The sequence below is a fragment of the Chelonoidis abingdonii genome, chromosome 14 (genome assembly GCF_003597395.2).
Source record: "Chelonoidis abingdonii isolate Lonesome George chromosome 14, CheloAbing_2.0, whole genome shotgun sequence".
Classification (NCBI taxonomy): domain Eukaryota; kingdom Metazoa; phylum Chordata; order Testudines; family Testudinidae; genus Chelonoidis; species Chelonoidis abingdonii.
In genome coordinates, this window is record NC_133782.1 from 32774399 (window position 1) to 32797900 (window position 23502).

At 51.9% G+C, this 23502-nt stretch overlaps 1 protein-coding gene across 1 annotated transcript in view; it reads left to right on the plus strand.

Moving 5' to 3' along the window:
* The window catches only part of LOC116816900 (arf-GAP with SH3 domain, ANK repeat and PH domain-containing protein 2-like), a 114000-nt gene that overhangs the window by 22231 nt on the left and 68267 nt on the right, over window positions 1-23502 (plus strand). Inside the window, exons 4-10 of the mRNA XM_032766532.2 lie at window positions 4873-4947; window positions 10377-10426; window positions 10534-10663; window positions 16633-16718; window positions 17191-17266; window positions 18781-18867; window positions 20339-20439. Of these exons, the coding sequence (XP_032622423.1) occupies window positions 4873-4947; window positions 10377-10426; window positions 10534-10663; window positions 16633-16718; window positions 17191-17266; window positions 18781-18867; window positions 20339-20439 (605 nt within the window). The remainder of the gene's footprint in view (window positions 1-4872; window positions 4948-10376; window positions 10427-10533; window positions 10664-16632; window positions 16719-17190; window positions 17267-18780; window positions 18868-20338; window positions 20440-23502) is intronic.

Consider the following 23502-nt stretch of genomic DNA (forward strand, 5'->3'; position numbering starts at 1 on the left):
GACAAAGAAAAGACTCTAGCTTAAAAGCTTGGGATTTAACCTGTCTCAGGGCCTTCTCCCTACTCCAGCAAATGGGCAGGACCCCTGGACCCTGGAGGGCCCCAGTCCTTAGGGGAGGGTTGGAAGGACTTGGCCTACTGAAGCCTCATATGACTGGGTGCTTGTTCTGAGCTGAAGCTCTGATGACCTTGTAACCACAAGGATGCTCCTAGGGTGTGGTATTAAAACCTACACTTGCCAGAGTCCAGGAGGGAGTTGGGGTAACTCTGGTGAGCTTATTAGCATGTGAGTAGGTTCTTTTGTTCTGTTTTCTTGGTAATGCTTTGTACCTTAGGAATATACTTGGCCTGCTTAGGAAGAGTTTGGTGGTAACTTGTATCTGCAGCAATTGCACTGTTCTCTGTCTCTAAAAAGCAGGGCTGACTCCAGGCACCAGCGAAGGAAGCAGGTGCTTGGGGCAGCCAATGGGAAGGAGCAGCACGTCCAGGTCTTCGGTGGCAATTTGGCGGTGGGTCCCTCAGTCCCTCTCGGAGCTGAGGAATGAAGCGGCACAGTACAGCTGCCACCGAGGTGCCGCCGATCACGGCTTTTTTTTTTCTCCTTCGTCGCTTGGGGCAGCAAAAAAGCCTGAGCCAGCCCTGCTGAAGAGAAAACAAACAGGTGTCCTTGGGCAACCGGCCTGTGCTGTGACTGTGCTGTGACGCAATGAAGACAGGAGCTGTGAAGCCTGGGAATGCCCTGGTCAGAGGGGAGAGAGCTGCAGGTCTCCACCCAAAGAGGCAATGGCTGGGGAGCTACCAGCCTGAGAGTGGGTGCCCTTGCTGAACCACATAGGGGAAATCCAGGTGCAGCAGCCCTGAACCACAATCTCTATGGTGGCAGCATTGGTGGGATCTTTTAACAGTGTCAATTGCATAAATGCCAACAGCAGCAAAAGCAAATTACTTAGACAGGAGAGGCACAGAGAAAAAAGCCTCAGTAGCCTTTCTAGGGAAAGGAACAGAGAAAAGGGAGATGGGGAAAATGAATTATGAACAACTGAAGAAAAATCTGTTGTTGAGCTATGCAGAGAAAGGGAGATTAGCCCTGAAGATAGAACAAAATCATACTTAGTTGATTTGCTGTATTCTAATGACCAGTCAAGGAATGATGGTCCACGTTCACAGAGAACCTCCAGTCGACTGACAGAGGGCCCAGCAGACAGGGAGAATTTTGGAGCCAACACCCTGGAGAGAAACAGGGAAGAGGCTGACAGTCAGCTACTGTGTTCCATCCAGACAAAGGCCACCACTGCAAGAGGAGTGCTGGACACCCAACAGCTAGAGTAGGAGAAGCTTCAACTGGAGAGGGACAGAGTGTATCTGAAAACCCAGAAGCTTGCAGACCTAGAGCAAGAGAGAGCAGTCTGGGACCCTCAGCAGTGCCAGTAAGACCAAACGCCAGCGCCAGTAACAGCACTAGAAGAGAGAAAAGGACAGGGAGCATCAACATCAGATCAAGATGGAGAAACTGTGGCAGCAGAACCATTTTCCAGTAGGTGGAGCCAGACACCATGGACCTGTGCCCGTGGGTGGCATAGACTCCAAATGACTTCCTCGCTATATGAATTAAATAAGCTCGGACAGGGGGATGTGGTAAGAGACCTGGCTCCACTGCTTTCTGGGCAAAGGCCCTGGACATCTTTACCCTTATGGGAAGACTGTAAAGATTATGATAATTGAAAACAAGCTTTGTGGCTGAAGTTTAAACTGACCCCTGAAGCATATTGGAGAAGGTTTCGGGCAGTTCAAAAGAAAGAGAACTTAACCTATATTGACGCGTCAGCTCAGTGGGGAACTGGTTGGAGGATTACCACAGTCCATGAGGCCTCTGAGTTAATGGGTATAGAACAGCGATTCTTAAAGTATGGGCCACGGCTTCCAAGGGAGGCATGGGAATGTGTAAAGGGAGGTGCAAGCTCTCTGTGTGTTTGTATGTGTGTTTTTCCAAATGCTTTCCTGAAGTGGGCAAAGACCAATGTAATCAATGGACCAGGAACCCATCAGCTTAAGCTGAATCCTGCAGATATGCTGTCTTCAAAAGAAGAGGAAAACCTTATAGTCTGATCAAGTGACAGGGAACTGCAGCACAAATGTTCACAAATGCCAGTTGCAGACTTTTGGTTATTAGTGGGATCTGAGTTTCCTGAGTTAGCATGTGTGTGGGGGGGGTCTTAAAGCCTTCGTTCCTTTTTCAGCCACCTAACTGTGCGAGTCAGCATTAACTGCAATTCCAAGTATTGCTCCTGGCTTTCTGTTGAAGATGACTTACATCTTTTCCTTCCTACACAGCAACCCCAAAATCCATTACTTTGTATAGTGAGGAAAACAAACACTTTCCTCCTACTGATAAGATAGGACTGGTGGATATTATACTGGATTGTTTGGTGTCATGTTTCCAAAAATATGTGTGAAGTTTTATTTTGCTGCTTCCATTTGTACTATTTTTTAACTTAAAATTAATACTTCTGAAACTTATACTGATCTATAATTGATCAAATCCTTACTTTTTTATTCATTTTTGGTGGTACTTTGTATCTGTAGCAATTACACTGTTCTCTGTCTCTGAGGAGAAAGCAAACAGGTATCCTAGGGCAGCTGGTCTGTGTTGGGAAAGACAATTAACTAGGGAGCTGAATACCCAGAGTGGCTTCCCTTACAGTGGGATTGAGCTGACCTGCCTTGAACTGACAGGCTCCTCTGCCAGGATTTGATTTTTCCAAGTCCATTGGCGAAGTTAAGCCCGTGTCCTTTCTCGCAAGTATTTAAAATCCTGAGTTAGGCCTTCCAACAGTCATGAGATTTAAAAACATAAACAGGTTCTTTCACTTTGCCTTCTGCTTTTGAGCCTGTAGGCTGCACTCAGGTCATGTTGCCACGCTTTTCTCCACAACAAGGAGGACTAGAAACTTCCTTTTGTAATGGAAGCTGATGGTCTCATCTATTCACATGACTCGAGGAGCTGGGGCTTTAAGAAAACTACCAAAGATTGGAAGAGATACGAGAGCTGCAGCGCTGTGTGTATAATGGTTTGTATGGGGCTCAGTCCTTTGGGCTACATTCACAAAGGGGACCTGGGCATTGCAACGCCAACTCCTAGGCATCCGGCCACCTTGTGGATTCCTCAGCCCCAGTTAGGTATCCCGCTCCCCATGCCATGCCTGGAGAAGTGGGGAGCCTAAGAAAGGGTTGCTCAGGTGCCAGCATGCTGAGCGGAGAGTCACCTGGGCCAGCCAGTGGGAAATGCCAAGGAGCGGCAAAAGGAATTAGGCCTTTGCTCACAAAAAATGACAGAGGTGGTGCTGTGCCCAGACCACTCATCTGGGATGGGGGAGCTCTGGGTTCAAATCCTCACTCCAGATCAGGCAGATTTGAACCTGGGTCTCCTACACCCCAGGGAGTGCCCTACCACCGGGCAATTGGGTATTAGGGGAGGAAGGCTCTGAGTATGCCTATTGGATTGGGCCCCAAGGACAGCTACATAGAGAATGTCTCATTTGACACTCCTGCTAGGGCTAGGCATGAGCAAGGGTGACGAGCTGCTCAGCACTGTCATCAGGACATGGGCAGTTTTGTGCATGCTTGTTGGAATGTAGGGAATATATGTAGCAGCTGAGCAGGGGTTTTGTGAATGCCAATGGTGCCTGCATGTTGGATGTGGGCCCCTAAAGGGCAGGTAGGCATTGAAATCCCCTTGTGAAAGTAGCCCTTTGGGGCAGGGGCTGGCTCTTACTATGTCTTTGTACACCATCTAGCGCAATCAGGCTCTGACCATGGTTGTAGACTCCAGATTCTTCTGAAATACCAATGATTCAGAGCCTGATCCTCCTCACCTGTGTAACTCTGTCAACTCCTGAATTACACTGCTCAGAATGTGCTCCCTGCTGGGAACAAACTTGTAAGGGTCAGAGTTTTAAGGTTTTAATTGCATTTTGAGTCAAACTTTGGTTGTGGTTTGGTGTTATTGGGGTATCTGATATATTCAGAGAGTAGAATAGATGGTGAAATGACTTAATCTCGTTTCCTTGCAGTGTTTGTTTTGTTTCAAAAGTCCTGTGCATAGTGATAACTGAAAGCGAATGAGGTTTCCTGTCTGGGAATTAGAACTGGCACGTGACCTCTTTAGTTATGGTTGGCTAAATGTATCCATTTTAGAGGCCGTTGTTTAGTTGCTTATAACTTGGTCAAGTTTCATCTTTCAGGCTGGAATTTTCCAGCTCTGGTTTCTGTCTGAGGGCTTTTTTCTTTTCAAATATGAGGAGAATTGTTTTTTTGAGAATTAAGAAAATGAAAAGTAGCCAACATTTTTGCCCATATCAAACTCTTTTTCTCTGTCTGAACTGCTCTGGAAGCTCTGTGTTTGGAGTGAGACAGACATATGCATTACTGAAGGCTGGTGAAAATCCCCTTGGATTTGGTTGTGGGAGAATATTTTCCACCCTGCCCTTTGCCCATGCACACTGGCTTATCCCTCACAACCTCTGAGCTACTCACACGATGTGAAGAACTAGCAAGGGAGTCTCAGCCCCTGTTCCACATGCCTGAGAGTGCATGGGACGAGACAGGGCTCCTCCTGACACCTCCACACCCTGCCTGCTCTAGGTGGGGTGGAGGTGGCTGAGTTTGTCCTCCAGCTGCAGAATCAGAGCCCAAGGGAAAAGATGGCAATCAACAGAATTTGTAAGACAAGTGATTCCCCAGGGAGCCATTGTCCAGTACGAGAGCGCTGAGGGGGATCCTCCTGCAGGCTGCCAAGTGGGTGAGACCCGCTGCCTGGCTTTGTGCTGGGGGCACTCACAACGCAGGCTTCAGGGTCTCTCTCCTTTCTTTCCAGTTGCAGAGCTTGTCTCACAACATTAACTTTTCCCTGGACTCGCTGGTAAAGAGAGACTTAAAAGAACTCAAAGGGGTGAGTAGATGCTGAGCGGGCCTGTCAGGATGGGCCCTGGGAGAGGGGCTGCACCAGCTGAAGGATGTTCCCTGCTCTCCCCCCCGAGTTTCACTAGCAGCAGGCAGTAGCAGTGCTAAGAGCTGAGTTCTGAGCTCTGTGGGAGCAGCTGGGCACAGCAGTGCTCCTGAGCCCTCCAGAAAACTCCATCTCTGTCTCCAGGGCCACCTGCCGCTGCCGCTCTCCATCCTGCCCCAGCCTCTGAGAAGGATGCAGGAATAGATGTGATTGACAACAGGGCAATGTCCCCACCCACCCCTTCACTCCTCCCCCTTCTCTGACCCAATTTGCCTACAGCTCTTTTGCTGAACCAAGGGGTGTCATGGGAATCCCCCAGGAACAAAGGAACCTGTTTACCCCCAAATACTTCATAGCTTTCCATTACATCACCGCATGAGCATCCCCTATGGCCTCCCAATCAGTTCCCTCACCTTCCTGCACTGAGTGTGCATGGCCTCCCAGAAAGCCCTTCCCCTGGCGACTGTGTCCCTATGGCCTTCCAGTGAGCCCCTGGGCAAGTGCATGTCCCCAGGGCCTCCCAGGGAGACCCTGTTGAGTGCATGTTCCAGGGTTGCCAGCCCTCCTGGTTTTGCTGGCAGTCTCCCGGAATCAGGCTCTATCTCCCAGAGGATACTGAAGCCAAACTGGGAGATTTTAGTCCAGCAGTGCAGCAACGCTAAGGCAGGCTTCCTGCCTGCCCTGGCCCCATGCTGCTCCCCAAACTGGCCAGCACGTCCCTGCAGGCCCTGGGAGGGGGAAGGGAGTCTCTGTGCACTACCCCTATTCCGAGCGCCGAATTCGCAGCTCTCATTGGCTGGGAACTGCGGGGGTGGTGTCTGCAGTCAAGGGCAGCGCATGGAGCCCTCTGCCCCACCAGAGGCTGCAGGGAAATGCTAGCCGCTTTCAGGAGTGGCATGGGGCCAGGGCAGGCAGGGAGCCTGCCTTAGCCCTGCTGCACTGCTGCCCGGGAGCTGCCCGTGATAAGCGTTGCCCAGCCAGAACCTGCACACGTCACCCCCTTCTGCACCTCAACCCCCTGCCCCAGCCCTGAGCCCCATCCAGCAGCCAAACTCCCTCCCAGAGCCCACTCCCCTCACCTCCTCCCACACCCCTCACCCCCTCCTGCACCCCAAGCCCTTGCCCCAGCCCTGAGCCCCGTCCAGCACCCAAACTCACTCCCAGAGCTCACACTCCTCACCATGTCCCACACTCCAACCCCCTGCCCCAGCCCTGAGTCCCTCCCAGATTCTGCACCCCAAACCCCTTCCTGCACCCCAGCCCCCTGCCCCAGCCCACTGACAGTGAGTGAGGGTGGGGGAGAGCGAGCGATAGAGGCAGAGTGGGATAAAGAGCAGGGCATGACCTTGCAGAAGGGGCAGTTCAGGGCCGGGGCATAGGTGTTTGGGTTTCTGTGACAGCTGGCAACCTTAGTGTCCCATGCCCCCCAGGAAGCCCTCAAGTGAGTGCGTGTCCCCCATGATCTCCCATTGAGCCCCCAGGTGAGTGCGCGTCCCCCATGATCTCCCATTGAGCCCCCAGGCGAGTGAGTGTTCCCTATGGCCTCCTGGGGCACCCCCAGGCGAGTGCATGTCTCCTGTGGCCTCCCAGGAGCACCCCCAGGGGAGTGTGTGTCCCCCATGATCTGCCATTGAGCTCCTAGGTGAGTGTGTTTCCCTCATGGCCTGCCAGGGGCACCCCCAGGCGAGTGCATGTCTCCTGTGGCCTGCCAGGAGCACCCCCAGGTGAGTGTGTGTCCCCCATGATCTCCCATCGAGCTCCCAGGTGAGTGCGTGTCCCCCCATGATCTCCCATCGAGCCCCCAGGTGAGTGTGTTTCCCTCATGGCCTGCCAGGGGCACCCCCAGGCGAGTGTGTCTCCTGTGGTCTGCCAGGGAGCCCCCAGGTGAGTGCGTGTCCCCTGTGATGTGCCAGGGAGCTCCCAGGCATGTGCATGGCCCATGGTCTCTCAGTGAGCCCCCCTGTGAGTGCATGGCACCCATGGTCTCTCAGCGAGCCCCCCTGTGAGTGCATGGCACACATGGTCTCTCAGTGGGGCATCCCAGGGCGAGTATGCACCTCCTGTGACATCCCAGCAGGGTCTCCCCTGGGGTGAGTGTGCACCTCCCATGGCCTCCCAGGAAACTTCTGCATCCTCACCAGTCAAATCATGCCCTTTGTGGCCTTCCCCAGGCAAATGTACATCCACAGTGACCTCTCAGTGGGGCCTCTTTGGTATGGCCTTTGGCCTCTTCACCCCCCCTCCTCTGGTGTTTCCTGCCCACCCCCTGTGGTCTCTAACATGTGCTCTCCCAGGCACCTCACCCCACTGTGTGTTTGTGTGTCCACATGGTGGCTATGGGTATGTCTGGGTGTGCATGGCTCTCCTAGCTTCATAGATTCCAAGGCCAGAAGGGCCCATTGTGATCATCTAGTTTGACCTCCTGTATAGCACAGGCCAGAGAACCTCCCTGAATTAATTCCTCTCTGAAGTAGAACTGAACTTTTAGAAAAACATCCAATTTTGATTGAAAAATTGCCAGTGGTGGAGAATTGACCCTTGGTATATGTGTGTAAGTGTGTGTTGCTTTCAGCTGTGCTGCTCTGTGTTGATATCTGTGTTTGCACGTGCCCATTATTAGATGAAGATGGTAAAATTGTTAATGATGCAGAAGAGGTAGAAGTGTTCAATAAATATTTCTGTTCTGGGTTTGGAAAGAAGCAGGATGATGTGCTTGTGTCACATGAGGATGAAGAAATATCTTCCAAGTCCATTAGTAACTGAGGCGGATGTTAGCAGCAGCAGCTAGGGATAAATATTGCCCCCAAAAGGCCTAAAAGTGTTGACTGAGGAGCTCTCTGGCTCACTGATGTTAATTTTTAATAAGTCTTGTGTATATAAATTCCTTCTCTGACAGGGGCCATGAGTGAATTTTGTTCAGGCTCCCGGATCTTGAGACACCTCTGGGAATCCCGAGCACAGAGGCTGAGATTGCCATCACAGCAATCCCAGGGGGAGGCCAGGAAGAGGCATTTGCTAGGATCTGGGACAGAATGTTAATAGCTGGGGGGAGGGATAGCTCAGTGGTTTGAGCATTGGCTTGCTAAATCCAGGGTTGTGAGTTCAATCCGCAAGGGGACCATTTAGGGAACTGGGATAAAAATCTGTCTGGGGATTGGTCCTGCTTTGAGCACGGGGTTGGACTAGGTGGCCTCCTGAGGTCCCTTCCAATCCTGATATTCTATGATTCTAGCTGTGGGATACTGGGACAGCTAAGCAACATTGTGGCCTAGGACTCCACTGAGAGCAAGGAAACTAGGTACTGGTAGTAGGTTTCAAAACTCTTCAGGGAAACTGAGGCATAGCTGAAAGGTGATGTGTCAGCACTCCCCTGGAATGAGGGTGACTCTGGATAGTAAAGAGTGCTGCCAAATAGTGATGCTTGGCAGAATGTAGGAAAAGCCCTAGAGAGGTGTGAAGCAACCACTGGGTGGAGTCCTCCAGTTAAGGAGGGAGAAAGTTGCCCCTTAATCTGTGGTTTCACACTGGTCAGTGGAGGTGTAATTAAACCTGAGGGGGATGGGGGAAGCAAACACACTTCACCTCACCCCAAGGGAGGGGGGGTAGGAATTGGGAACTGACCTATAATGTTGTCATGAAACTGTGTTTTGGTGTGGTGATTGGAACTGTTTATCTGTTTATTGACTGACTGTATGAAGTTTAAATTAATAAGAAGTAAAGCAGATGTGCTGTCAAAATGGGGGAGGGTGGGCAGAACATCCTTGGAGTACTTGTCATGTACCTCTTCTCTGTTCTCTTTTGAAAGGGGGAGAAAAGTGATGATTTGGGGGCGCTGCTCTGGTGCTGACAGCCCTGCCAGGGTATGATGGAGGTTCCAGATGGCACTCAGCTGGGTGCGGGGCTGACAACAGGCGATGTAAGTAACGCAGTGTCTGTGTGGACACTGTCACCCTAACTACATCGACCTAAATGCTGTGCCTTTCATGGAGGTGGAGTTAAGTGGATGTAGTAGGTGACTTACATCAGTGGGAGCACCACTGCAGTGTGGATGCTGCCTTATGCTGACCTAACTCTGTAGTGTAGACCAGGCCTAAGTATAAAGAGCGTAGAGTTGATATATTGAATAAAATGTGTGTGTGCATATGCATGTGTTGACTGCTTCACAACTGCTGTCTGCCCCTGAAAGAGTTGAACTGTAAAGCAGAAGCTTCCTGCTGTTGGGTGGAGTTCTGGCAGAGGGGTGTCTGAGTACAGGGGAGTCTGAAGGGTCAGCACTGCACCCAGAGGAACTATGTAGCTGGACAGCAGGTTCCAACAGTTAGGGGTTGCCAGCTAGAAAGTCTGTGGCCTAAGAGTGTGCTTAGGGACCCTGAGATTTGGGCAGTGGCTGGGCTCCATTCAGGCTCCAGGAGCTTGAAACCCCCTGGAAACCCACAGCACAGCTTGGATTCCCTCACAGCAATACTAGTGGGCAGCCAGGAAGGGGTGCTAGCTAGGATCTGTGACACCTTCCTAGGGAGAAAATACCAGGTATTACAGAGCTCTTTAACCTAGGGAAGAAAGGCAGAACAAGAACCAACAGCTACATGCTGAAGCCAAACAAATTAAAATGAGAATGAGGCCCAATTTGTAACCATGAGAGTGATTAACCATTAGAACAAACTCCGAAGGGAAGAGGTGGATTCTCCATCTCTTGGTGTTTTCATATCCAGACTGGGTACATTTCTGGAACATCCTTTAACCAAATACGAATTACTTGGCTTAATGCAGAGGTAATGGGGTGAAACTGAATATCCCATGCTAGCCAGGAGGTCAGCTTAGATGATCCAATAGTCCCGTCTGTCTATAAAATCTATGTGCCTGTGTATCTTTGCGTGCACATGTGTGTGAACATATGTCTGTGTGGCTCTGGGTCTGTGTGGGTCTGTGTGTGTGTGCGTGTTTTGGGGATATTCCTGTTTTAGCTTTTGTGCATGCTGCATGAGCAATAGGGGAACTCGCTCTCAGCGATGTGCAGAGTGAGATGACACAGATTCTCCAGCTGGTGAGTGCGACAGTTTCACTCCAGCAGCATGGAGGCGAGGGGGAGAGGGTAGCAGTACAGAGCACTCTGGTGTCCCCTGCACAGCTTCCAGCCCCTGCAGGTTCAGAATGACACATCCATAGGATACCACTATATGGGACACACAGACCAAGCTGACTTACTAGCTGGGCAGCTGACATGGCCTTAACAAACAAGCTAGAGTGCACATTTGGGCCCTGACTAGGCAGGCTAGCAGTATTCGTAGGAAGCTCTGCCATGCCAGGGGTAAGGAACAGGGGGTGTATTGCACAGGGTGATTGTAACTAAGCACTTACCCATCTCTTACCAGGACTTTAAAAAGCCTTTTGACAAAGCCTGGAAAGACTATGAGAATAAACTGTAAGTTGACCTGCCCCCTGTCCTGTTTACTCAGGCTCCCTGGGAGCCGATTCTAATAAAGCCTGGCCGGAGGGAGCCTTTCAGGGTGTTTTTTCCTTTTCTTCAAGCACAAAGATTGAGAAGGAGAAGCGGGAGCTGGCGAAGCAGCACGGGCTGGTGCGGAGCGAGGTGGTGGGAGGGGAGATCGCAGAGGAGATGGAGAAGGAGCGCAGGATGTTCCAGTTAAACATGTGTGAGGTAAGGCAGGGTGGGAGGGAGCAGTGGCATCACAAGCACCTAGAGCAATGACCCTTTCCACTGAGCAGCACCGGCCTCTTCTCCGCAGCTCTCACCTGCTGTGAACTTGGAAGTCACAGCCATGGGAGCAAAGGTGCAGAGTGGCTTGGGGGTGGGGAGGGGAAACTCTTGAAGAGGAAGACCCCTAATTCTCACATTGTTGTAGGGTTTTTTAACTCCAGTTGAATGTTTTTGTGGGGGTTGTATCAAGGCCTCTTCCATTGCCAGACAGCCTAGCTCCCGGTGGCTGCTTTTCAGCTTCTTGCGTGGCACAGAGATGTTTCTAATGTTCATTTTTGACCAGATGCCTTGTTTCCTGTAGTCTGACACCTTGTTGAATTTACAGAAATGACAACTGTGCCCATCCCCTCTCCTTTCCCCATGGGCGGCGGGTAGAAGAGGCTAGGGGATGCTAAGCCTCCCCAAACAGGCGGGTGCCACCAACCCATGTCTTTGGAGCTCTGCCACCAAACTGGTGCCATCATCTCGCCCATGATCTGCCCCAAGGCCCCGTTGTGCTCATCCTCTTCCCTCATGGCCCCGCCTGCTGCTCATGCCTCTCCACCCGCCGAGTGGTGGGCAGGTAGGGGGGCGGAGAGGTGCGAGCAGTTGGTGGGGGTCTTCAGGGAGGAGGTGAAGAAGCGTGAGGGGTGGGAGGGGGCAGAGAGGGGTGGAGTGGCTTCAGGGGAGGGGGCAAATCCTCAAGGCAGAGTAGGCGGCAGGGCCACGGTCTGGACACCAGTGCCCCCCGCCACTTCTTGGGAGCTTCCAGCACTCACGCCCAGCCTCCCAAATGTGGGAGACGTGTGCTGCCAATGCCCAAAGCAGCTGACCTCCAAACAGCTGCTTTGTCTGACTCGTGTGCTCCTCAGACCTTGTCAGCTTTGCCCAGCGCCTCATTAAACACCCCCAAACCTCTAGTCCTTTCTGAGCAGCAGGCAGGTTCCACTGTAGCTACAGCCTGTCCCTTCCCCTTAATGCTCCCTGCTGCCTCTTAAATGTAACTCCCCCTTGTTAAATGCTCTCCTCCTCCCCCACTGAGTCCCTGGAGTCCCCCGTCTGGCTGCCCCTGCATGGGGAACTGGAAGCATCCAGAGAAAGCCCCCATGGGGCCCTGGGTATAGCCTTTGTCCTAGCCATCTAAATGTAGCGTGGAGGGGTCAGGGAGCATGCTCGGTGCAATGGAACGTTCAGTGAATTTACAAGCAAGTAGAGAAGCTCCTCTCATGGATCAGTAACTGGTTAAAAATAGGAAACAAAGGGTAGGAATAAATGGTCAGTTTTCAGACTGGAGAGAGGTAAATAGTGGTGTCCCCCAGGGATCTGTGCTGGGAATAAATGGTCAGTTTTCAGAATGGAGAGGGGTAAACAGTGAGGTGGCAAAATTTGTAGATGATACAAAACTACTCAGGATTGTTAAATTCAAGGCAGACTGTAAGAGTTACAAAGGGATCTCACAAAACTGGGTGACTGGGCAACAAAATTGCACATGAAATTCACTATTGATAAATGCAAAGTAATGCACATTGGAAAACATAATCCCAACCATTCACACAAAATGATGGGGTCTAAATTAGCTGTTGCCACTCAAGAAAGAGATTTTGGAGTCACTGTGGATAGTTCTCTGAAAACATCTGCTCAGTGACAGTCAAAAAAGCTAACCAGATGCTAGAAACCATGAGGAAAGGGATAGATAAGAAAACAGAACATATGCCACAATATGAATCTATGGTACACACACACCTTGAAGACTGCTCCCTGGCACCCCCATTCTGGCACACTGGCTGGTGCACAGCTGGGACTACGGCTCACCCAGCGCTCCTGGATCCAGAACTATGCAGGGACCCCCAGGCATGGTACCAAGGATCATGTGGTGTCCCCACTCCCTTGAGAAAGAAAGAAATTCCAGGGAGGAAATCCCAGCCCTGGGGTCAGAGAAAGTCCATCAATAGGAACAGGCACAGGGCATGGCCTCTCTGGGTCCCAGGGTTGCCAATATTCTAACTGCAGAAAACAAAATACCCATACCCCACCCCTTCTCCGAGGCCCCACCGCTTCTCTGAACCCTGTCCAGCTCACTCCATCCCTCCTCCCTCTGTCGCTTGCGCTCCCCCCAACCTCACTCATTTGTGGGGCAGGAGGTTGGGGTGCAGGAGGGGGTGAGGGCTCCAGGATGGGGCTGGGGATGAGGGGTTTAGTGTGAGGAGGGGACTCTGGGCTAGGGCTGAGGGGTTCTGGGAGTGGGAGGGGTGAGGGTTCTGGCTGGGTGTGTGGGCTCTGGGGTGGAGCCAGGAATGAGGGATTTGGGGTGAAGGAGGGGGCTTCAGGCTGGTCAGGGGGTTGGGGTATGGGAGGGGGTATGGACTCTGGGCTGGGGCCAGAATGGAAGGGTTCAGGGTGTGGGAGGGCGCTAAGCGCTGGGGCAGGAGGTTGGGTTATGGGAGGGGGTGTGGGATGCAGGCTCTGGGAGGGAGTTTGGATGGGGGAGGGAGCTTAGGGCTGGGGCAGGAGGTGTGGGGCGCAGGAGGGTGTTTGGATGTGGGAGGAGGCTCAGGGCTGGAGCAGGGGTTTGGGGCACGGAAGGGTGTTTGGGTGTGGGAGGGGGCTCAGAGCTGGAGCAGGGGGTTGGGGCATGGGAGGGTGTTTGGGTGTGGGAGGGGGCTCAGGGCTGGAGCAGGGGGTTCGGGTGCAAGAGGGGGTGCAGGGTCCGGGCGGCACTTACCTCAGGTGGCTCCCGGGAAGCGACTGGCATGTTTCTTCAGCTCAGGAGCGGCCAGGTGGCTCTGTATGCCACCCCTGCTGGCAGGCGCCACTCCCACAGCTCCCATTGGCTGTGGTTCCTGGCCAATGGGAGCTGCGGAGCTGGCGCTCGGGGGCCCAAGCTGGCAGGACATGCAGGCTGCTTCCTGGGAGCTGCACTGCAGAGCAGAGCAAGGAGCCTGCCAGCCCTGCTGTGCCACCAATCAGACTTTTAATGTCATGGTCAGCGGTACTGACCAGAGCCACCAGGATCCCTTTTCAACCTGGTGTTCTGGTCAAAAAACAGACATCTGGCAACCCTACTGGGGCCCTAAGGCCTGGGCTACTAGCGGGGTGGTTCAAACTAAGATACGCAACTTCAGCTATGCTATTCACATAGCTGAAGTCGAAATATCTTAGTTTGGCTTACCTGGCCATCCTCATGGCAGCAAGTCGACCGCTGCTGCTCCCACATCGACTCTGCTTACTCCTCCTGCTGAGGTGGAGTACAGGTATCGATTTGGGGATCGATTTATCACATCTAGACGAGATGCGATAAATCGATCCCCGATACATTGAACACGACCCGCCGATCCAGCGGGTAGTATAGACGTACCCTCAGACACAGATGATGTCCCAGGACCAGAGCCGGTGCTACCAGTAAGGCGAACTAGGTGGTTGCCTAGGATGCCAAGATTTGGGGGCACCAAAAAGCGGTGCCCCCAATTTTTTTTTTTACAGCGGTTCCTCCCCGGGCACGTGGTCGCTGCTCCACTTCTCCCACCTCCCAGGCTTGCAGCGCCAATCAGCTGTTTGGTGCGGCAAGCCTCGGAGGAGAATTAGAGCGGGAGCGACATGCTCGGGGAGGACGCGGAGCCGAGGTGAGCTGGGGTGGGGAGGTGCTGCATGGCTCCCCGGGGAGGGAGCTGCTGTGTGGGGGGGTGCCTCAGGGCGGGGGGGAGCTGCTGTACGGGGGGGATCTCAGGGTGGGGGGGCGGGAGCTGCCGCAGGCCGCAGGGCTGGGGGGGGTACAAGGTGGAAGTTTCGTCTAGGGTGCGAAACTTCCTTGCACTGGCCCTGCCCAGGACCCCAGATGGCTATCTGCAGCATTGCTATGAGCACTCTTCCTGTGCTGATTTGGCTGCCTGCCCCAGCTCCCTCCTACCCCTTCCTCATTCAGTCTGACTCCCATCACACAGTCTGACTCTCAAGTGGCCCCCAGGCTCCTTTCCTTCTCTCCCTCCCCCTGCTCTTTTCTCCCCTCCCTTCCTCTCCCCTATAATACTTGTCAGAGAAACAGCAATAAACTAAGCCGACCCTTTCTCCCCTTCCCTCACAAAAAAAATTGAAAAAGAAAAGAACTGAACTGAAAAAAACCCGCCACCCAGAAGGGAAGAGAAACCCCAGCCCTGCCATTCTGTTTGCTGCCCAGCACTCTGCTCCTGTCTTCTAACCCTGCCCCTCCTGGGGTGGGTCTGTCTCTCTTCCTGGTCTCATTTCAAGTGTTGGGATTCAGATGTGAGCGCTGCGTGGAGGCGATGACCTGTGCAATACTGGAGGTCAGACTTGATGATCTGAGTGGTTCCTTCTGGCCTTAAACTCAGTGACTCTCTTTTTTTGTGTGGGCTGGATGCTCCTCATGGCTGGGCCTGTCTCCTGCTGCCACTGCACATCATAAGAAATACAATGCATTAAAAAGGCTGGAAAGCTGGTCAGTATTGTTAAAATTACTTAGCTGTCATTGACCTCATCCCTGGAAACACCGTTTCTGCTGAAACTTTCCAAAATTATTGAGCCTGAGGCATATATTCGGCATGAATAAATTCAGCCCAACTTGTTCAAGTTTGGCATCGTTGTAAGCAACTAAACCCAGGATGTGTTAGGTAACTTCCATACAGCAGCTGCTACCATTAGAAAGGAGCAAGCTTATATCCCTGCTGGACTGGGTGGGATTCAAACCAGCCAGCCAGAGGCAAACAGGTCTGTAGCAACACCCTCAATCATCCATTCCCTCATAAGAGTGAAGGGGAGAGGGAGGAGGAGGCTGCTTTCTGGAAAGATGAGTTTATTAACTCACATTCCAGCCACTTTGGAGCTCACACAGGCTGGGTCTCCCTTCTCTGCACACAGGCAAAATCTCTCATGCACTCCTAATCTCAAACACACTGTCAGCCACTCTCTCTTCTTAAAGGGCCAGCTCTCATTAGCCAAATGCATGCAACAGTAAAATAAACTAGCACAGCATCCAGATTCACTTCTAATTACAAGGTTCTGCAATGTAAAGTCATTCCAGTAGTTACTTCAGAGTCCTTCCACTAATTGTTATACATACATATTTAAGCCTTCAACACAGACCACTTCCACATTAACTACAGGAGTAACTGGGGCCTATATGTTGTTGTTCTCTATGCTGGACCGTCCGATAGGGAGCCACAACACACATACAGGCAGTGGGTTGCCCAAATATTTGTGAGACAGTGGAACACTGGGCATCAGGATTCCTGGTTTCTATTTCTGGCTCTGAAAATAGATTGTGGTGTAGTGGTTACAGATGAGGTAGCTAAATGTAACACCACCTGTTTGGGGTATCTCTGGGGTTTGAACCCAAGAGCTCTGGATGTAAACACCTGAGTCACTGACACCAGACCTTAAGAACCAGGCCTGTCCAGTACGGAAGTGTTGCGGAGTCATAACACTCTATATGTGGTCTAGCTTCTAGAGATTAACCAAGCCACAGTGTGTTAGCGTGGGATACACAAGAGCCTAGTTTGACATGCATAGTCTGAGGCATGTGGCAAAGTAAGTGAGATTTGGCCTTCTAGTATGAGCTCTGGGTTAGCATTAAATGGCCTCACTCCTGTTCAGTGAATCTGTGTGAAAGCTTGACTCACAATAAGAGCTGCGAAGAGCACAGAAGTGTTAATAGGAGCTAGTGGAATAGCTGGGGCTAATCTCCAGGCTTACAGATCAGTGCACCATCCACTAGGCTACACAACACTGTGTTAGGCAGTCTTTGCTGGTCTCTGGCTTGCTTCCCAGGAAGTCTATAGCTAGCACAAAATGGCAGGACTGCAGTAGTGGGAGCCAAAATCATGTTATTCACAAGTCATGGCAACACAAAGGATGATAAGTAAACAATGCAGAACCCAGCAGGTAACAAGAACCAACTCCTGGGTGTGTTTTCCCCTCAGTATCTGATCAAAGTGAATGAGATTCAAACCAAGAAAGGAGTGGACTTGCTGCAGAACCACATCAAGCATTGCAATGCTCAGTTCAAGTAAGAGTGATCGGTCGTCTTTATTCCCTGTCCTCCCTGTCTTTGCCGGGTACCTAGTTTAACTGAGGAGACCTAGACATTGATTTATTTTGCAGTGAACAAATATCCTGCAGTCACCCTCCACCGGTGTGGTAACATGCTCAGCTTCCTCTCCCTCTGGAGATGGTGTAGCCGTAGGGCTCTACGGTTGCGTCTGTCTTGCAAGTTACAGGACGTGGTACTTGCGTTTGACAGTACAATACAAGGCAGTTAGAGTGCTGGCTTCTCACTCCTCCGTTTGTTCTCACTGGTTATTATGGGAATCTGGGGGTCCTGATAATGATAAGGTGTGTGAGGTCAAAGGGTTAATAATGACACAGCAAAGCAAAGGCCTAAGGACTGCAGTGCACAGCGGCATGTTGTTCACATGCAGCACTGCCAATGCTAGGAGCTTTAGTTCAAACCATTCTCTCACATTCGCTTCTCCTGTTAGTTTTTTTCAGGAATGTTTAAGGGCAACCGAGACGCTTAAGCAGTTTATAGAGAAGCTCACCCCTGAGCTACAGAGCGTGAGTATGCATCATAACGCCATCATAACGCCAGCTCACTAGGGACCAAGGCAAGAGGGGGCATGGGCCCTGCAGAAAGAATGTCTACCCCCTAAAGTCTCTTTTTACCCCTAAGGAGGCTTCCCATATGTCCAACTTTTCTGGGTCATGACCTCGGTTTTGGTCTGCCAATCTCTGTTCGGGTAGATTTTTAAAATATTAGTAATTGTCCAAGATTTCTCCCCATCACCCCCACGTGGGGGGCTGACAGCTGGGGCTGCAGCCTCCCCGCCAAATACCCCAACCCCTTTCTCCCTCCCTCTCTCCCCAGCATCCCCTTCTCCCCTCTCCAACAATATCCTCTTTTTGGGAATCTGAAAAATGTTAGTCCTACCCCTAAGGAAGTAGAGAAGGTTTAAAGGCTAAGTGGAAATTTCCCAGGGCTTGATAGCTAGGATAAGTACATACAGCTCATGAAAAGATTTGAGGATGCTACTATATACTCCATGCTCCTATCATCTTTTCAAAGCACTGCTTTTGTTATATCTCTCTGATGAGGATGAGGTTGCAATCCTCATTTGGGTGGAGTACTGATCTTTAGTGCTGAGCCCTCAGTAACACTGCAGGTAACTTTGCAGCCTTTCTTACATGTTTCTTCTCTCCCAGTAATTTTGAGTTTAATAGATATACAGCTGGCTGGTTTTAATGTTTTGCACGGAGACTGACCTCACCGGCCCAAGGTGGGTTCTCCAGATTCGGCTCAGTGCCAGTTCTTTTAACACTCTTGGTCTCTTTACATTTGTAGCACATTCATACAAACAACATTTTAAAAATCCCTCCAATACATTGTCTCAATACAATCTATTCACAATCAGTAACTTGAGGAATGGAGAACAAGGCATAATACACAGCACTTGCAGTGTCCCTTAATGCTATAAACACACAAACCCTTCAGCTATGCGTCTGCCCTACAGGCCCATTGAAAATTAACTCTCATTTTCTGGCAAACTGAACTTTTGATCTTGTTGACTGCTTTCATTACTGACTCATCTCAAGAGATGACCATATTGAGCTTCAGACTTCTGGATAGTCAATGCCTGGTTCAGAAACATAAACAGCTAGTTGTAATGATGACCTGTCCTGACCAAACATTGTTTATATAATGCAGCCAAATCATAGCCACTATGCACCCACCAGGCTCCATTTGTCCTAGCTGAGTAGCACTGAGGAAACACTGCTGTTCCCTCCACCTGCAGATAGCTCTGTCCAAGCTGCTCTGGAGGAGATGGGGTTTTGGAGAAGCTTGTATACAATACTACATGCCCTGTGCCGTGGTGCTGCACGGGGTGGGACGACCTCAGCCTGGACTGTGCTTTCAATATGGTGCTTCCCACAGGAATGGGAACTCATTTGTTATGTGGTGTGGGAGAGAAATGCCTGTTTTGCCTAAGAGAATGAGTGGGATGTACAGACAGAAGCAAAGTACAATCCAGCTCCCCTGCTTGAGTGAATCGCTGTGGTGTGATGCCTTTCAGATGAAGGTCAGGCAGGACGAGGAGAAGCAGCAGCTGTGCTCCCTCCGAGATCACCTGAAAACAGCATTACAACTGGAGCAGAAAGAGGTAAAGTGTGTCCCCCTTCCTAGCTGCTGCCATTATGGCTGCCTGATAGAGTATTCGTGGGGAGCAACCAATCAGAGCAGTCACTCTGGTCCAATACTGTGCATTGCACAGCATCCCTGGAGCCCATGCAGGGAATGATGTATGTGCAGGGTGGCAAGTCGATCTCGTTCCTGGCTATGACCTGAGCCCTGTGAGGTAGGTTCGGCCCCCCACTCCCCCAGGATGCTATGAGGCCAAAGGGAAGCAGCTCTCCTAGCTCAAATCCAGAGGGGCCAAGGGGATGGTGAGGCCTCTGCTCTATCCATGGCACAGCAGAGTTCTCCTTTGGGGGCTGTGGGTTGGATGTTGTGAGTGAATTTCATGTGCCTGGAAGGTGCTGGAGTTGCAGCCCTGGGGACTGGAGCCCACTCTTCCCAGAGCAGCTGGGGAATGGGAAGTGGAGGGCCTGTCTCCCTCACCCCTCCTGCTGTCCTGGCAACATGCTCCTCCTGTTCAACACAGACCCAGCTGCTGGAGATGCCTGGTTGTCCCAGGGGAGTAGGTTGAGGCTGAGGTGTTATTGTGGTTTCTCCCTGTTGAGCTTGCTGACTGCCTCCCTCTGCGAGGCAGCCCGTCCTGACAGCCTCACCCAGGGCAGACCATCCTGACAGCCTCACCTGCAGCCCTGGCAGCGCCCCCTTTGCAGGCTCCCTGGGGATTGTGCACATGCCAATGGGCAGCGCAGTCTGGGGCATGCAGCATCCCCAGGCTGGGCCATGCCAGACTGCCCTAGCTGTGGGGAGTGGGGACTCCAGAGAGAGGAGATGAGCCCAGAGGGAGCAGCAGTATCCCCTGCCAGAGGCTGTGGGAAGATGAGGAGATGAGAGGGCCCAGGGAGATTAGAATTGGGGGAGGAGCCCTCCAACACCCGTCTGGTAAGACTCCCACCTACTCCCTTTAGCATTAAGCACCCCTCTAATGACAGGAGCTCCAAACCTGACCACTCACGTATCCAGCACGCTGGCAGCCTCCCCAGGGCTTATTCTGTCACTGGCCTCTCTGCTGCCGCTGCCGCAAGGGGCCTGTTCCCGTGGTGTCTGTGTGATGTGGCCATGTCCCCTCCCACACACCCCATGGCCACGGAGAGCGGCTAGGCAGAAATGGCTTCCGTAACTACTGCCCTGCAGTGTTTGGAACCAGGGCCGGGCTCCCTCTCCCTTTCTGTGCGCAGCGTGGGAATGGGCAGTGCTATGGAGCGGACTGAGCGATTTGTGGCTTTTTGTACCACTTGGTTCGATCTGTGATTGCTCCCTGGGCAGGGCACTGCTCTCTGAGTTTGGTTCTTGCGACATTCGCTGCACTCTGTATTAACATGACATCTCCTCCCTGGATGAGACCTTTCTAAGATGCCAGTCTGGAATATCCCAGTCAGGAGGAGTCACCCTAGGAAGAGATGTGCATGGACTAACAGCTATCTCTTTCTGTCTACTAGGACTCTGCTAACAAGCAGCTACGGTACAACATGCACCAGCTGCAGGGGAACAAGCAGTATGGGACCGAGAAATCGGGGAACCTCTTTAAGAAAAGTGATGGGTAGGTGCAGATCTCACTAGTCTGTAGCGTAGACATAAAGGATCTCCAGTGCAGCCCTGCAGCCCCCTCAGCTGAGTTACTAGGCTGTTCTTGATACTGTGTTTCCCTCACAATGAGTTCATTTTGGATCAGACAGGAACAACTCTGTGTGCAATGAAAATTATGGGCAGCAGCATAAACAAAGGGGAATGAGAAATAACATGGGGGGAGGTTCTAGTGACAATCTGCGTGGGGGCTGGGCTTAGGGATGGCAGCACCGTGTTCCCAGGAGCATTCACTGCAGACTCCCAAGCTGAACCTCCTTTGGTTTTTTCTACCAGTTCCAAGTCTTTCCAGGTCCCTTTCCTATCCTCCCCATGCTCAGTGGCATGACACTCTGCCCACGTTAGCCTCCCCCACGCACTTCACTAATGTCGCTCCCCCGTAACATTAAGGAAGATATTAAATGATGGAACAGTGATCTTCCTGCACAGATCTCAAAGCCATTCACAGGAGCTCAGCACCATGATCCCTCTGTGTCAGAGACAGGGCCGGCTCCAGCCACCAGCCGAGCAAGCTGGTGCTTGGGGCGGCAGATTCCAAGAGGTGGCTTCCCGCCCAATCCTTTTTTTTTTTTTTTCCCCTTCGCTGCTTCCGCTGCCCCTGCAGGTTTTTTCTTTTTGGTTCACTGCTCCTGCTGCCTGTAGGGGGCGGCGGCGCGGAGGAGGGGAGCTGCTGGGAGCAGTGCCAGGTCTGCAGCAAGCCAGGCACGGCAGCCCGCATCCTTCCCTGCCTGCCCACCAGAGCAGCGCGGTGCCCTCCCAGCAGGCGGCGCGGGGGGAGGGGCCGCATGGCGAGCTCCCCACTTAAGGAAGCCCTGGTGCCCCCTTCTCTCCCCTCCCCCCCTGCTAGCTGGGGTGTGCACACTGCTGCCCAGGGTCTGCAGGGCTGGGAGTCCCCCTGCACTCGCCACCCTGCAGGTATTTTTTTTTCATTTTGGTTTTTGGCTTTTTCTTCCCTTTGCTGCTCCGGCCGGCAGGTTCATTTCACACCCCACCCCATTTGTTGCTCTGACCGGCCGGCAGGTTTCCCACCTCTCCCTTCGCTGCTCCAGCCGGCAGGTTTCATGCCCCCCACCCCGCCTCGTTGCTCTGACCGGTCGGCAGGTTTCCCACCCCCACCCCCCCTTTGCTGTTTCAGCTGGCTGGTAGGTTTGTTCCCCCCTCTTTGTTGCTCTGGCCCCCGCACAGGTTTTTTTGTTTGGTTGGTTTTTGTGCTTGGGGTGGCAAAAAAGCCAGAGCCAGCCCTGGACAGAGAGGCCAGGGAAGACACAAGGCAGTGAAGGGGCCACAGCTGGTGGATGGCAGAACCAGGAATAGAAGCCAAGTCTCCTGTGCCACTGCCTTATACGCAATGGGAGGGAACACAGGACAGCTGGGATGCTAAGAGACGCGTAAGACAGTGGTCTCCCAGATGAGGGCTGGCTGCACCTGTCCCCATCTTGGGTCTCTCTGAATGCATCCCCTCCAGATCTGAGGCCTCTAGCTTTCACTTCTGTGAGTGGAGTCCTGTGATTTCCCCCACTCAGACCGGGTCCTTGTTTTCCAACCACATTTGACTGGAGTAGGAACCTGTGTTTCTTCCCTTAGGGAGCTGTGATGAACAGAGTGACCCAAACTGTTTCTGTGGTCTGTTGTGAACAGCAGTAACAGCTTAATGAGAGAAAAGGATTTTAAAATAACAGTAGGCCTACACATGACTCCTGCTATGATAGAGGCCTCTTTCTTCTTCAAGTGATGGCCCCTATATGGATTCCAAAGGTGTGTGCACATGTGCATCATATGCCAGAGCAGGAACAATTCTGTAGCAGAGTCTGTTGACCCAGATGTGCATCATGCATTGTCCTTGTATCCATAGCCAAGGTTATAAGAGGTTGTGTGCATCGACTCCACTCCAATTCCCTCTTAATGCCACGTGGGCAGAGTTGGAACCCCTGTTCCTCCGCGTTCTTAGCCTAGCTAAGAGAGTTGATAGTTTGTTCTGCCTTTGCGTACATAGTTACAGGTAGTATTTTTCTTGTTTTTATAATATATTGTAATTAGTTAGGTTTCCTTTAAGACTTCTCCCATTGGGGGAACTTCCCCACCTGGGGACTATGCCCTGGCAAGTCAGCTTCAAAAACTGCGCTTTGTGCCCGCGCTCCTTCTCTGAGAGCGACAAGCACCAACAGTGCCTCTACTGCCTTGGCGAAGCCCATGCTGTGGCCCACTGCACCATCTGACGTTTGTTCCCAACCCGAACACAGGAAGCCAGGGAACTTTGTCTCTGTAAGTTCCTTGTGGAAGAGACTGTGCCCATGTATCTGTTGATACTGCCGCTGCCTGACAAGCCCTGCTCTGACCATAAGAAGCACAGCCAAGGGCATACAGACAGATCCCAGTCTGGGACTGCCCCTAAATGCAGCATTGCCTCTCTGACCCAGGCCCAGTTGGTTGAGAAGTCACATGTCGACTTGGCTGCTGCAGCTCCCAAGTAGTCCAGGACCGAGAACAAAGAGAAACACTGCTGCATTCACCGGTGCCACCACTAACTGCAGTCACTGCTCCAGCAGTGTTGTCACCGCACCTGCCGCTTGCACTGCCGGGATCCTCCAGTCTGCCATGCACAGTCTCCCACACACCCAGCTGCCTGGAACCAATTTCTTTCAGGATGTAGTCCGCATCAGGCATTATCGTTTGATGATACGATGTATCTAGTGTGGGATGGTAAATGACAACTAAGGGTGTGCAGTCAGAGGGTTTTTTTTTCTCCTCTACTGATATAGATTCTTCTGGGGGTATTTGGGTGGCTCATTCAATGATGCAATGTGCTTCTCTGATGGAGTGTCTTTGTTTAGTGAAGGCAGTTTTAAGTGTGTTTAGGTGTATATCCTGGACCTTCTCACGGGAACATATTCTGTGGTATCTGATGCTTGGCTGTAGATAACAGATTTCTTGGCATGTCTGGGACTGTTACTGGATCTCTGAAGGTAGATGTGGTGATCCATGTGTTTCTTGTGCATAACTGTCTGTAGGGTCCCACTGC